At 34.1% G+C, this 13989-nt stretch overlaps 1 protein-coding gene across 4 annotated transcripts in view; it reads right to left on the bottom strand.

The window, feature by feature from the left end:
- The window catches only part of ZCWPW2 (zinc finger CW-type and PWWP domain containing 2), a 151591-nt gene that overhangs the window by 91758 nt on the left and 45844 nt on the right, over positions 1 to 13989 (bottom strand). For 2 of the 4 annotated variants that reach the window (XM_087430655.1, XM_087430653.1), the window contains exons 1-2: positions 7163 to 7226; positions 6253 to 6606 (exon numbers count right to left, since the gene is read on the bottom strand). In XM_087430655.1, coding sequence (XP_087286781.1) covers positions 6253 to 6606; positions 7163 to 7194 — 386 coding nt within the window. In that variant the 5' untranslated portion in view covers positions 7195 to 7226. Of the gene's footprint in view, positions 1 to 6252; positions 6607 to 7162; positions 7227 to 13989 lie in introns of those variants that run through there. The other 2 variants (XM_004419444.3, XM_087430654.1) reach the window with 1 other exon arrangement.

The raw sequence follows: 13989 nt of genomic DNA, 5'->3' as shown, positions 1-13989 counted from the left end.
ATGTATTTTCATACATATATAAGTGTGTGCTATCTCACAATGTGGAGGCCAATGTAACTATTATAATTTGATTTTCCATGGAGCTTGCCTATAGACAAAGAAAGTGCTATTCTCTTAACTATTTGTTTTTATTATATAAAGATTAACTAAGCATTGTAGATTCTGTATCAGTCTCTCTTTAGCTTTTTAGCTTTATTGGAGAGGATCAACTCTTCTGAGAAAGAATAACTGAGATGTTGATAAGATTGAATTTCTGAGCCTTTAAAGCCGGGTGTAAGGCCATGGGCCAATGAGAATAGATCCAGATTATGCTACACTGCTAAGTGTCCCTGCAGACAGCTGGCTGGTCCTTCCACTTGAAACTTCAACATCTATAACATTGCTTAATTAATAACTAATGTTTGACTGTTTTTAGTAGGTTAATTCTAGCTTTATATTCTACTATTGCAATTTGTCCTGTTATCATCTTTCCACGTATTTGTGGTACTGAATAAGCAATATAACTAGATTTGAGTTTCTCAGTCTGCATTTTAGGTCTGTGCTCTTTGGTACTTAGTTCATAAAGACGAATATATACATGTGACTACTTAGTCAAATGCATTCTACTCTTTCCAATAAGCAAGAAGATAGATATAGCTTTATTGTGCAGGCATTCTGATGGTCCTAATCATACATTAGAGATAATTTAGGGACTGGAGCAAAACATGTTTCATTTGTATTTCAAGTCCTAATCTGCAAAAGAAATTCCTAATCAAATTTCTCACATAATATTTCAGATATAGTGACAAGAAACAAATCCATTTCTTGAATTAGAGTTATTGAACCTTCAAAATTTTCATTAGAAAATACAAAATCTCTGCTTTCAAAATGTTAATCTGAGTTATGAAAAATGACATGGGACTACAAATACCTTCATAAGTAACCTCATAAAATGAGTGTTCGTATTCATGTCTTTTAAAATATTTGTTCTTATATAACTATCTAGTTCCTCTTCATGCCCATGCTAATTATTACATAGAAGTCAATTAATTATATATCTATATATTTATAACATTTCATATTTGATCCCTAGAAAAGCCCTCAGGAACAAAAGGTACATATTTCCGAGAGACTTCCACATTAGCAAAAATATTAAGCGTATTACTTTGTTAAGGCTGCCATAGAAAAATACCACAGACTGTGTGGCTTAAACAATAGAAATTTATTTTCTCATAGTTTTGGAGGCTAGAAGTCCATGATCAATGTGTCAGCAGGGTTGGTTTCTCTTGAGGCCTCTCCTTGGCTTGCAGATGGCTGCCTTCTTACTGTAACTTCACATGATCTTTCCTCTGTGCATGAGCATCCCTAGTGTCTCTTTGTGTGTTCAAATTTCCTCTTCTTACAAGAACACCAGATTAGATTAGTGTCCACCCTAATGGTCTATTTTAACTTATCACTTCTTTAAAGGCCCTAACTCCAGATATAGTCACATTCTGAGGTGAGAGCTTTAACATACGACTTTAGGGGGAACACAATTAAGCCCATAACAGTAAGTGACAGAGCAAGAACACAAATCTAGATATTGACTTGAAGGTCTCTTGTGAGTGTGTATTGTGTGTGTGTTAGAATAAGCCCATCACACTCTCTCTGTGAAAGCAAACCTCTTATATTCTTCATGGAGAATAGCTGAATATGAATGAAAACAAGGTAATATGAGCCAGAGTATCCCAGCTTTGAGAATGTTAAGTAGGAGAATGTAGTGTAAAACAGCAAGGGATTCTGGGAAGATAGGAGCAATGGTGTTATAGTTTCAGAATCTCCTGAAATTTCCCCATAAGTACAGGTAGAGCAACTACAATACCAAAGCCAAAACCTGACAAACAACATCTATAACAAAACTAAGTGATAAGCTACCCACACGAATACCAAAATAGAGTAAGCAGGCACAAACTACTCACCATTACAAGACCCACATATGATTAGCACCCGTGTGAGAGGAAGTAGGGTGGTAGAGGGGAGACAACCAGAGGTCTGATGGGTTTGTGAGATTAGAACCTCAAAACTGCAAGAAGGACTCACTGGAAAGTGCAGCAGGTCAAACAGAACACAGCAGCTAAGACTGCAAGGAGATTTCAACAAAATTTGAAGGTGTTAGCAGTCTGGGCCTTATGAACACTTAAAACTAACCAACAAATCTCCTTTCCAGGATGAAAGCTCACATAGATGAGCCACCACTGGGAGTATAATCCAAATTGAAGAAGATAGGACCAATAAGAATTAAGGAAAGGGAAGGTACAAATAAAACTGGGGATATAACACCAAAGGCATCAACCATGAAAGAAAAAATTGATAGGGTGGACTTCGTTAAAATTAAAAACGTCTGCTCTGCAAAAGACACCATCAAGAGAAAGAGAAGACAAGCCACAGACTGGGAGAAAATACTTGCAAAATACTGTTAGAGGACAGATATCCAAAATATACAAAGAACTCAAGCTCTACAATAAGAAAATGAACAACTCGATTAAAGAATTGGAAAAAGATGGGGCCGGCCCCGTGGCTTAGAGGTTAAGTGTGTGTGCTCCGCTGCTGGCAGCCTGGGTTTGGATCATGGGTGCGCACTGACGCACTGCTTCTCCGGCCATGCTGAGGCCGCGTCCCACATACAGCAACTAGAAGGATGTGCAACTTTAACATAGAACTATCTACTGGGGCTTTGGGGAAAAAAAGGAGGAGGATTGGCATTGGATGTTAGCTCAGGGCCAGTCTTCCTCAGCAAAAAGAAGAGGATTGGCATGGATGTTAGCTCAGGGCTGATCTTCCTCACAAAAAAACAAAAGGGAAAAAGATCTGAATAGACGCCTCGCCAAAGAATATATACAGATAGTACATAAGCATATGAAAAGATGCTACACATCATATGTCATCAGTGAAATGCAAATTAAAACAACAAAAAGATACTACTATACACCTATTACAATGGTCAAAATCCAGAACACTGACACAATCAAACGCTGGGGAGGATGCAACATGAACTCGCACTCATTGCTGGTGAGAATACAAAATGGTACAGCCACTTTGGAAGACAGTTTTCAGTTTCTTACAAAACTAAACATACTCTTACCATATGATCCAGTAATCATGCTCCTTGGTATTTACCCAAAGGAGTTGAAAAACTTATGTCCACACAAAAACCTGCACATTAACGTTTTCAGCAGTTTCATTCATAATTGCCAAAATTTGGAAGCAACAAGATATTCTTCAGTAGGTGAAGTACCACAAACTGTGGTACATACACACAATGGAATATTATTCACTGATAAAAAGAAATTAGCTATCAAGCCTCTATGTCCATGAAAATACAAGAAGAACCTTAAATGCATATTACTAAGTGAAAGAAGTCAATCTGAAAAGGCTACATACTGTATGGTGACAGCAATATGACATTCTGGGAAAAGCAAAACTATGCAGACAGTAAAAAGATCCATGGTTGGCAGGGGGTAGTGGGAGGGAGGGATAAAAAGCGGAACACAGAGGATTTTTAAGCCAGTGAAACTATTCTGTATAATACTATAATAGTGAATACATGTCATTATACATTTGTCAAAACCCACAGAATGTACAACACAAAGAAAGAACCCTTATGTAAACTATGGACTTTGGTTGACAATGATGGGTGAATCCTGGTTCATAGATTACAACAAATGTACCACACTGATGTGGGATGTTGATGGTAGGTGATGTTGTGTGAGGCAGGGGAGGGGATATGTGGAAACTCTGTACTTTCTGCTCAGTTTTGCTGTGAACTTAAAATTGCTCTAAGAAATAAAGTCTATTAATCAAAATATGTAAATAAATAAATTAAAATTAGGGGAGGAAAAAAGCTAGGAAATCTCAGAAAACAAATTCACATTTTTTATATCTTGAGAAAACAATAGAATAAGGGGCTCTGGGTATATGATTTAGACAAAAAAATCTAAAAAAAAAATCTATTCTGTAAATTCTAGTTCTGGACAAGCTGAAGTAGACTCAATTATTTATATTCCTCCTACTAAATACACCTAAAAATCCTGAGTATCATATATCAAATAAACATGAAAAGATTCTAAAAGGTGAAGAGAATATAAACCAGATAGGGGCCTTGGGACCTGAAGAATGACACGGCGGTGAGTTCCCTGCGCTTTCTTTATGCCTCATATATCCTAGATTGGGTGCTGAAGAAGCCAGAAACCCAGAAACACCAATGGGTGCAAACAAACAAACAGAAAGCCTATATGAAGCCCTTCTTTCTAGTCAAAGGATCAGGACAGGGACAGCCTAGCAAGACAATAATTGCTTTATCCCATCCACACACCATGGAAAAGACTACGGCCCACCATTTCTACCCCCACCAGCAAAGGCCAAGTGGTGAGCCTAGACTTCAATCTACCCAGAGAGAGAGAGAGTAATGAAGCACTCTCTCCTTCCCTGCTCAGGTGGTGGCAGAAGAGGCCTAGTGGGAAGCTGGGATATTTGTCACCATCTAGCATTAACAAGGTCCTCCTTCCATGGTGTCAGTGGAAGTCACGTGAGGAACAGCAACAAGGTATCCCTACCCTTCTCAGCCAGGGTGGTAAGTGAGGAAACTTACACCTGTCCAGCTGTAATGAGGCATCCCTCCCTCCCCAGGGAGTCAGTAAAGGCTGAGTAGAGAACCTGGACTCTCACTCCCACCTGGCACCCTCATATCCCTCCAGTGTGGTAGCAGAAGCGGCAAGCTAAAACAGATTTAAATAAGACCCAAAATGAAAAACATAGAAAGTCTAGCAAATAAATAGAAGATCTAAAGAAAATCAAATGGAAATTTTAGAACTGAGAATACAATAACCAAAATAAAAAGCTCAATGGATAGTCTCAACAGCAGAACAAATATGATAGAGGAAAGAATCAGTCAACTTAGAACAATAGAAATGATCCATCTGAACAACAGAGAGAAAATAAACTGAAAAAAATTTATCCTGACTTTCTTTTCTTGCCTCAAAGAACAGGAACTCATTTCATATAAAAGTACACAAGAAGAAAGGTTCATAGCATAATCAAATATGTTATTGTGTTAAAAATAAATAACATCCCTATAAAAAACCAAAAGCATGCCAGAGAGGCATGCCTTACTTAAAGAGATCAAAATTGTACCTGCGATTTCAAGTTGAGCTAACAGAAATGAAGAAAATAATGTAGGTCGTGAAAATAAACAATATAAATTAGAATTAGAAAAACTGAAAAAGAATTTCTTTTCTTCAGGTACTGAAGAAAAGGAAGATGTGAAAAGAGAAGTGGCAATTCTCATGAAAGAATTTTTAAATTTTTCAGTAAAGACTAAACTGGAACACAAGAGAAAATAAGCTCAACTGGTAATACCTTCAGAAAAATAAAAGATGGAAAGGGAAACATTTAAATTAAAAAAATGAAAAGACGAAAACAGTTGAAGAAAAGTAACACCAAAGATAACCAAAGAATATCCACCATAAGTAGTATAGGAGTCCCATTATAAGAAAATCAAAACAATACAACAGAATAAATTTGCTGATAATTTTTAAAAAACTTAATTGAAATAAAAAAAGACTTGAAACTATACACTGAAAGCACACATCACATAGTTGGGAAAATCAACCCAGAATGGGAAACACTGAGCTATACAATAGTAAATATACAGAAATCTAAAGAAAAATAAAAAAAATCTTTAAGGCATTTAGGCAACAATTACAGAGCATACTTTTTTTCAAGATAGCTCATGCTGGGTCATAAAATAAGAATCAATGAAACTGACTACAATAGATTTACATTAGAACTCAATAACAATAAGATATTTAAAAATCCCCAGATATCTGGTCATTTAAAAACACACTTGTAATAACTCATTTCAAAGAAGAAATCACAAAGAAAATTAGTAAGTATTTCAAACTGAATGGTAATAAAACACAGCATATTAAAATTTGTGGGATGTAGCTAAAGCAGTGCTAAAAGAAAAATTTATAGCTTTAATTGCCTACATCAGGAGGAAAAAAGATCTGAATCAGTGACCTAAGTTTCCAATTTAAGAAACTAGAAAAAGAAGAATTAAACCCAAAGAAGTCAAGGAAAGAATAATGAGATCAGAAAACAATACATAAGAAATTAGACAAACAAAGGAGAAAATGTTGACTTTTTTTAAAGTTTTAAAAATTCATAAATGTAGCAAGATTATACTTGCTACTATTAAACTATTGGTTTATTATAAAACAACAACAAAAACCTTACCTTGGCCAATTCTGTAATTTTACCAAAACCAGGCTTCCAAGAGGGAGCTGTGAATAGACAATCTTAAAGCCACTTTGATGAAGCTGAGACTCTTCAGGAAAGTCTTCTTCAGAAATAGAGCACTCATTATATCTTGAATCAGAGTTCATGAAGCAGTACCACGGCTCATTGTGATCAACTTTGGTTGCATCCTCACTTGACAACAATCTCCATTTCAAACAACTTTCATTCTCACATTGAACCCACACTTTGTTTACATACATGTTATTTTCCACTGAGGAATCCATTGCAGTGTTACAATACTGTACTATTATCTTACTATCCAATTTTTCTTTTTCCATAAATTTATTTAATCTGAAAAACAAATAAGAGGAAAATAAAAGAATAAAGATTAAAAAGTATAAGGAGTGAAAGTTCAAACCAAAATCTGAGAAATAGCTCTTTGATATCTTCTTTGTCCACCTCCTCCCTAACCTGTAAAGACTAAAGCACGTTGAACATGTTATGTTTCCACCTACCCAGATACAAAGGAACAAAATAGATGCATAAATCACTCTGAGCATAGAATGCTCCAAAATTAAAAATAGAAAAGTATGATGGACTAGAAGAGGAGCAGAGGTTCACTATAATATCTATTAATCTATTACATAGTACACATCTGGTAGATATATAATACTTTTGCCACAATAATAGCTAAGCCTTATTGAATACTGAGTATGAGCCAGGTATTATTCAAAGTGTCTTATGTACACAGCTTATATAGTCTTCCCAGCAACCCTAGTATGACCATTTTTAGAGAGAAAACTAAAGCTAAGAAAAGTAAAGTAATTTGTTTAAGGTCTTAGAGCTAGTAGAAGGAAGAGTTGGGATTCAATTGCAGGTGGTTTGTTTCCAAATTCTGTGATCTTACCCATGAAGCTGTGCTCCCTCTTGGGTATACATTTAACATGGCTTGATGGTCCCCCCCTTTTTCTAATTCTGAGGAAAATCGAATACAGCAAAATATTTCACTATATGAAAACTGAAATTTGTTTTAAAAAATTAAAAGAATCTTTTGCTTATACTGTATAGTTTTGCCTTTTATCCATTAATTCAAGTAATTTGAAAATAAAACATTTCTCAGAGCTTTTTTATTATGAAAATTTTAAAAATATAAAGTTAGTATTGTATAATTAAGCCCCTAACTTCTAGCTTCAATAATAATAATGAGCATACTAAAAAATAATTAATATAACTAAAATACAAGTGAAACTAATTACTAGCAACTTACTTTTCAATACAAAAATCTAATTTTTTTTAAAAAAAGATTTAGATATACCATATTGATGTTAGTATAACACTACTATCCGAGTATAATCACTGTTTAAAGAAGCTCTTAACTCATGAGTTAACTATGTATTTAGAAACTCACTTATCATATACCTTTCCAAGGTCACTACAAATTGCTTTATAAAAAAATTTTCCAATATATTTCAATAGTCATAGTTGACAATTTTTGACCTACTAATCCCACTTGTGAATATATCCAAAGAAAATAAATTTAAAAAGAGACTAACCTACACATACAAAGACCAACAATATTCACTGTGCACTATTTATCATATTGAAAGAACGGAAAAATCTAAAACCAGGAAGAATTAAATCTAGAAGAAATATAAAATTTTGCTAATGATATATTTTTTAAAATTTGGCTAATTCTTTAACTGGTGAGGAAATTTATGAGGAGAAATACTGCAATTTAGATTGCAGGTGAAGTGAATAGTCTTTTTCTCTCCTCTCTAGGTCACTAGACTGTAGAGCAGAAGTTGTTGAGTCCAGACTTTGGAGCCATTGTATTAATGGAATTATTAATAATAAACCATACTTGCATTCTGGGTAAACCCAACATGGTCACGTGTCATGACATTTTTTTCCTTAACTTACATTGCTGTATTCAGTTTATTAATAATTATTTAAGATTTGTTCATATATATGTTTATAGATGAGACTGGTCCATTACTTTCATTTCTCCTTTTGTCTTTGTCTGGTTTTGATGTCAAGATTAAAATAGCCCCATAAAATGAAGTACAGAATGTCTTACTTATTTGGAAGATTTGCTTAAGGGAGAAATTTCCAATTTTGTCACACATTTAAGAATTCTAGTATATCTACTATATCTCTCATTATGTTTCTCCCTCTCATTCGAAATCTGTTTATACCTTCTTTCTTTTTTATTTATCTTGTCAGGGCTTTTTAAACAACCAGTTTTAGTCTTCTCATTTATTTTTTGGAATTCTATTTAATTAATAGCTGTACTTCATTCTTTCCTTCGTTCTACTTTCTTTGGACATTCCTTGTTGACATTATCTTTCTCGAGATGATGCTTAATTGACTTCCAATCTTTTTTTTTCTTTATTAATTTTCTTTTATTGTGGTAAGAATTCAACACAAGATCTACCCTCTTAACAAATTTTTAAGTGTATAATATGGTATTGTTGACTATAGGTACAACACTGTATAGCAGATTTTATAACATTCATCTTGCTTAATTAAAACTATATGCCTGCTAATTAATAACTCCCCATTTCCCACCTCCCCTTACCCCTGGAAACCATCATTTCACTCTTTGATTCCATAAATTTGACTACTTTAGATACTACATATAAGTAGAATCGTGCAGTATTTGTCTTCCTGTGACTAGCTTATTTCACTTAGCATAACGTCCTCCAAGTTCATCTATGTTGTTGCATATTGTAGAATTTCCTTCTTATTTAAGGCTGAATATTTCATTGTATGTTTTCTTTATTCATTCACCAGTCAATGGTCACTTAGGTTTTCCCCATATCTTGACTATTGTGAATAGTGCTGCTAGGAACATGGGAATGCTAATGTTTTTGAGATCCTGATTTCAGTTCTCTTGGATAAATACCCAGAAGTGGGATTACTGGATCATATGGTATTTCTATTTTTAATTTTTTGAGGAACATCCCTACTTTTTTAATATCAACTGCATCATTTTGCTTTTCCACCAATAGTGTACGAGGTTCTAATTTCTCCACATCCTCATCGACATTTATTATCTTTTGACTCTTTGATAATAGCCATCCTAACAGGTGTGACGTGATATATAATTGTGGTTTTGATTTGCATTTCTCCGATGATTAGTGATGTTGAGGATCTTTTCATATATCTGATGGCCATATGTATGTCTTCTTTGGAAAAATGCATATTCAGATCCTTTGCTCATTTTTAAACTTTTGGGTATTTTGTTTAGTTGTAATAATTCCTTATATATTTTGGATATTAACTCCTTATTGGATATATGATTTATAAATAATTTCTCTCACTCCATATGCTGCCTTTTCAGTTTGTTGATTGATTCCTTTGCTGTACAGAAATGATTTAGTTTGACGTAGTCCTCCTTCTTTACCTTTGCTTTTGTTGCCTGTGCTTTTGGTGTCAGATTCGAAAAATCATTGACAAGACCAATCTCAAGGAACTTTTCCCCTATGTTTTCTTCTAGGAATTTTACAGTTTCAAGTCTTACATTTAAGTCTTTAATCCATTTTGAGTTGATTTTTGTGTATGGTGTAAGTTAAGGATCCAATTTCATTCTTTTGTGGACATTCAGTTTTCCAACACACTTTAATAAGAGACTATCCTTTCCCCATTGTGTATTCTTGGTGCCTTTGTTTAAAATTAGTTGTATATATGTGTGGGTTTATTTCTGGGCTCTCTATTCCATTTCATTGAACTGTATCTGTTTTTATGCCAATATCACACTGTTTTGATTACTCTAGTTTTGTAATATACTTTGAAATCAGGAAGTATGATACCTCCGCTTTGCTCTTCTTGCTCAAGATTGCTTTAGCTATTTGGGGGCTTTTATGATTCCATACAAATTTTAGGATTGTTTTTTCTATTTCTGTGAAAAAAAATGCCATTGGACTTCTCACAGGGATTGCATTGAATTTGTAGATCGCGTTGGGTAGTATGGACATTTTAACAATATTAATTCTTCCATTCCATGACCATGTGATATCTTTCCATTTATTTGTGGCATTTTTTTCAATTTCTTTCATCAATGTTCTATAGTTTTCAGTTTACAGATCTTTCAGCCCCTTGGTTAAGTGTATTCTTAAGCATTTTATTCTTTTTGATGCAATTGTGAATGAGATTGTTTTCTTAATTTCTTTTTCAGATAGTTCATTGTGAGTGTATAGAAATGTAACTAATTTTTGTCTGTTGATTTTTGTATCCTGCAACTTTACTGAGTTCCTTTATTAGTTTTAATAATTTTTTGGTGGAGTCTTTACAGTTTTCTATATATGAGATCATGTATTTGGCAAACAGAAAATTTTACTTCTTCCTTTCTGATATCGATGCCTTTTATATCCTTTTCTTGTCTAATTGCTCTGGCTAGGACTTTCAATACTATGTTGAATAAAAGTGGTGAGAGTGGGCACCCTTCTTGTTGCTGATCTTAGATGAAAAACTTGCAGTTTTTCACCAGTGAGCATGAAGTTAGCTGTGGGCTTGTTATAGATGGCTTTTATTTTGTTGAGGTATATTCCTTCTAAATCTAATTTGAGAGTTTTTATCATCAAAGGGTATTGAATTTTGTCACATGCTTTCTCTGCATCTACTGAGATGATCACATGATTTTTTTCCCCTTCATTGTGGTGTATTGTGTTTACTGACTTGAATATGTTGAAACATCTATGCATCTCAGGGATAAATCCTACTTGATCATGGTATATGATCCTTTTAATGTGTTGTTGAATTCTGTTTGCTAGTATTTTGTTGAGGATTTTAGCATATACATTCATCAGAGATATTGGCCTGCAATCTTTTCTTGTAATGTCCTTATCCCAGCTTTGGTATCAGGGTAATGCTGGCTTTGTAAAATGAGTTTGGAAGTGTTCTCTCCTCTTTAATTGTTTGGAAAAGTTTGAGAAGGACTGCCACTAATTCTTCTTTAAATGTTTGGTAGAATACACCAGTAACGCCATCTGATCCTGGAGTTTTCTTTATTGGGAGAATTTTTGATTACTGATTCAATTGCCTTACTTGTTATTGGTCTGTTCAAAATTTCTATTTCTTCATGATTCAGTCTTCATAGGCTGTTTCTAGGAATTTATCCATTTTTATAGGTTATCCAATTTTTAGTCTCTTGTGATCCTTTGTATTTCTGTGGCATCAGAGGTAATGTCTCTTCTTTCACTTCTGATTTTATTTATTTGAGTCTTCTCTCTTTTTTCTGTTAGTCTAGCTAAAGGTCTGTCAATTTTGTTTATCTTTTCAAAAAACCAACTCAGTTTCATTGATCTTTTCTATTATCTTTCTAGTCTCTCAATTATTTCTGCTCTGTTCTTTGTTATCTCCTCTGTCTACTAAATTTAGGCTTAACAGTTTTTCTTTTCTAGTTCCTTCTGGTGTAGGTCTGGGTTGTTTGAGATCTTTCTTTTTTCTTAACAAAGACATTTATCACTATAAATTTCCCTCTTAAAACTACTTTTGCTGCATCCCTTATTTTTGGTATGTTGTGTTTCCATTTTTGTTTGTCTCAAGATATTTTTTGATTTCTCTTTTGATTACTTTGACTCATTGGTTGTTCAGAAGGGAGTTTAATCTCCATGTATTTGTGAATTTTCCAGTTTTTCTCCTGTTACTGATTTCTAGTTTCACACCATTGTGGTCAGAAAAGATGTTTAATATGATTTCAATCTTCTTATATTTGTTAAGACTGGTTTTGTGGCCTAACATATGATCTATCCTGGAGAATGTTCCATGTGCACTTGAGAAGAATGTGTATTCTACTGCTATTGGATGGAATGTTCTGTATATGTCTGTTAGATCCTTTTCATCTAAAGTGTAGTTTAGGGCCAATGTTCCCTTATTGATTTTCCATCTGGATGATCTATCCATTGTTAAAAGTGGGGTATTGAAATCCTCTATTATTATTGCATTGTTGTCTATTTCTCCCTTCAGATCTGTTAATATTTGCTTTTTATATTCATATGCTGCAATATTGCATATATGAACATTTTTGTTATGTTCTTTTGATGAATTAACCCCTTTATTATTATATAATAACCTTCTTTGCCTTTTTTTTATCATTTTTAACTTAAATTCTATTTTGTCTGATAGTATAACTACCCCTCCTCTCTTTTGGTTTCCTTTTGCATGGAATATCTTCTTCCATCCTTTCACTTTCATTCTATGATTGGAGAACTAGTCCATTTACATTTAAAGTAATTTTGGATAGGTAAAGGCTTGCTTTTGCCATTTTGTTAATTCTCTTCTGGGTGTTTTGTAGATACTTTGTTCCTTTCTTCTTCTCTTGCTCTCATCCTTTGTGATTTGATGATTTTCTGTGCTGGTATGCTTTGATTCTTTTCTCATAATCTTTTGTGAATCTACTATAGGTTTTTGCCTCGTAGTGACCAGGAGGCTTACATAAAATATCTTATAGTTATAACAGTTCATTTTAAGCTGATAATTTTAATAGGATACAAAAGCTCTACACATTTACTTCCTATTCTCACATTGTATGTTTTGATGTCACAATTTACATCTTTTTATATTGTGTATCCATTAAAAAATTATTGTAGCTATAGTCATGTTAATACTTTTGTATTTTGACCTTTATTATATGTGATTTACACAACACCATTATTATTATTATTATTATTATTTTTATTTATTTATTTTCCCCCCAAAGCCCCAGTAGATAGTTGTATGTCATAGCTGCACATCCTTCTAGTTGCTGTATGTGGGACACGGCCTCAGCATGGCCGGACAAGCGGTGCGTCGGTGCGCGCCCGGGATCCAAACCCGGGCCGCCAGCAGCAGAGCGTGCGCACTTAACCGCTAAGCCACGGGGCCGGCCCTACCATTATCTATTAGAGTATTCTGAATTTGACTTTATGTTTACCTTTACCAGTGAGTTTTATACTTCCATGTCTTCATATTACTAATTAGTATCCTTTCATTTCAGCTTGAAGAACTTTTTTTAGCATTTCTTTTAAGGCAGATCTAGTGGTGATGAACTCCTTCAGCTTTTGTTTGTCTGGGAATATCTTCATCTCTCCTTCAATATTGAAGGACAATTTTGCCAGGTAAAGTATTCTTGGTTGGCAGTTTTTTTCTTTCAGAATTTTGAAAATATCATCCCACTCCCTTCTGGCCTTCAAAGTTTCTGCTGAAAAATCTGCTTATAGTCTTATGGGGGGCTTGGGGGGGAGGGTGGTTCCCTTGTATGTAACAAGTTGCTTTTCTCTCACTGCTTTCAAAATTCTCTCTTTGTCTTTAACTTTTGACAATTTGATTATATAATGTGTCTCAGTGTAGGTCTCCCTGAATTATCTTGTTTGGTGCTTTTTAGGCTTCCTGGATCTGGACGCCTATTTCTTAACCCAGGTTTTGGAAGTTTTCAGCCATTATTTCATTAAATAATCTTTCTATGTCCTTGTCTCTCTCTTCTTTGGGGACTCTCAGAATGCATTTATTTGTCCACTTCATGGTGTCCCATACATCCTTTAAGCTATCTTAAATCTTTTTCATTCTTTTTTCTTTTTGCTCCTCTTATTGCATGATTTCCAATGACTTGTCTTCAAGTTCACTGATCCTTTCTTCTGTTTGATCTAGTCTGTTGATGAACTCTTCTACTAAATTTTTCAGTTCACTATTGTATTCTTCAAGTCTATGATTTCTTTTTGTACTTTTAAAATATTTTCTGTTGAAATTCTCACTTTG

The sequence above is a fragment of the Ceratotherium simum genome, chromosome 5, assembly GCF_057802395.1.
Source record: "Ceratotherium simum simum isolate JZ-2026a chromosome 5, ASM5780239v1, whole genome shotgun sequence".
In the NCBI taxonomy this organism is placed as follows: Eukaryota; Metazoa; Chordata; class Mammalia; order Perissodactyla; family Rhinocerotidae; genus Ceratotherium; species Ceratotherium simum.
This window is presented reverse-complemented; position numbering and strand designations above follow the sequence as displayed.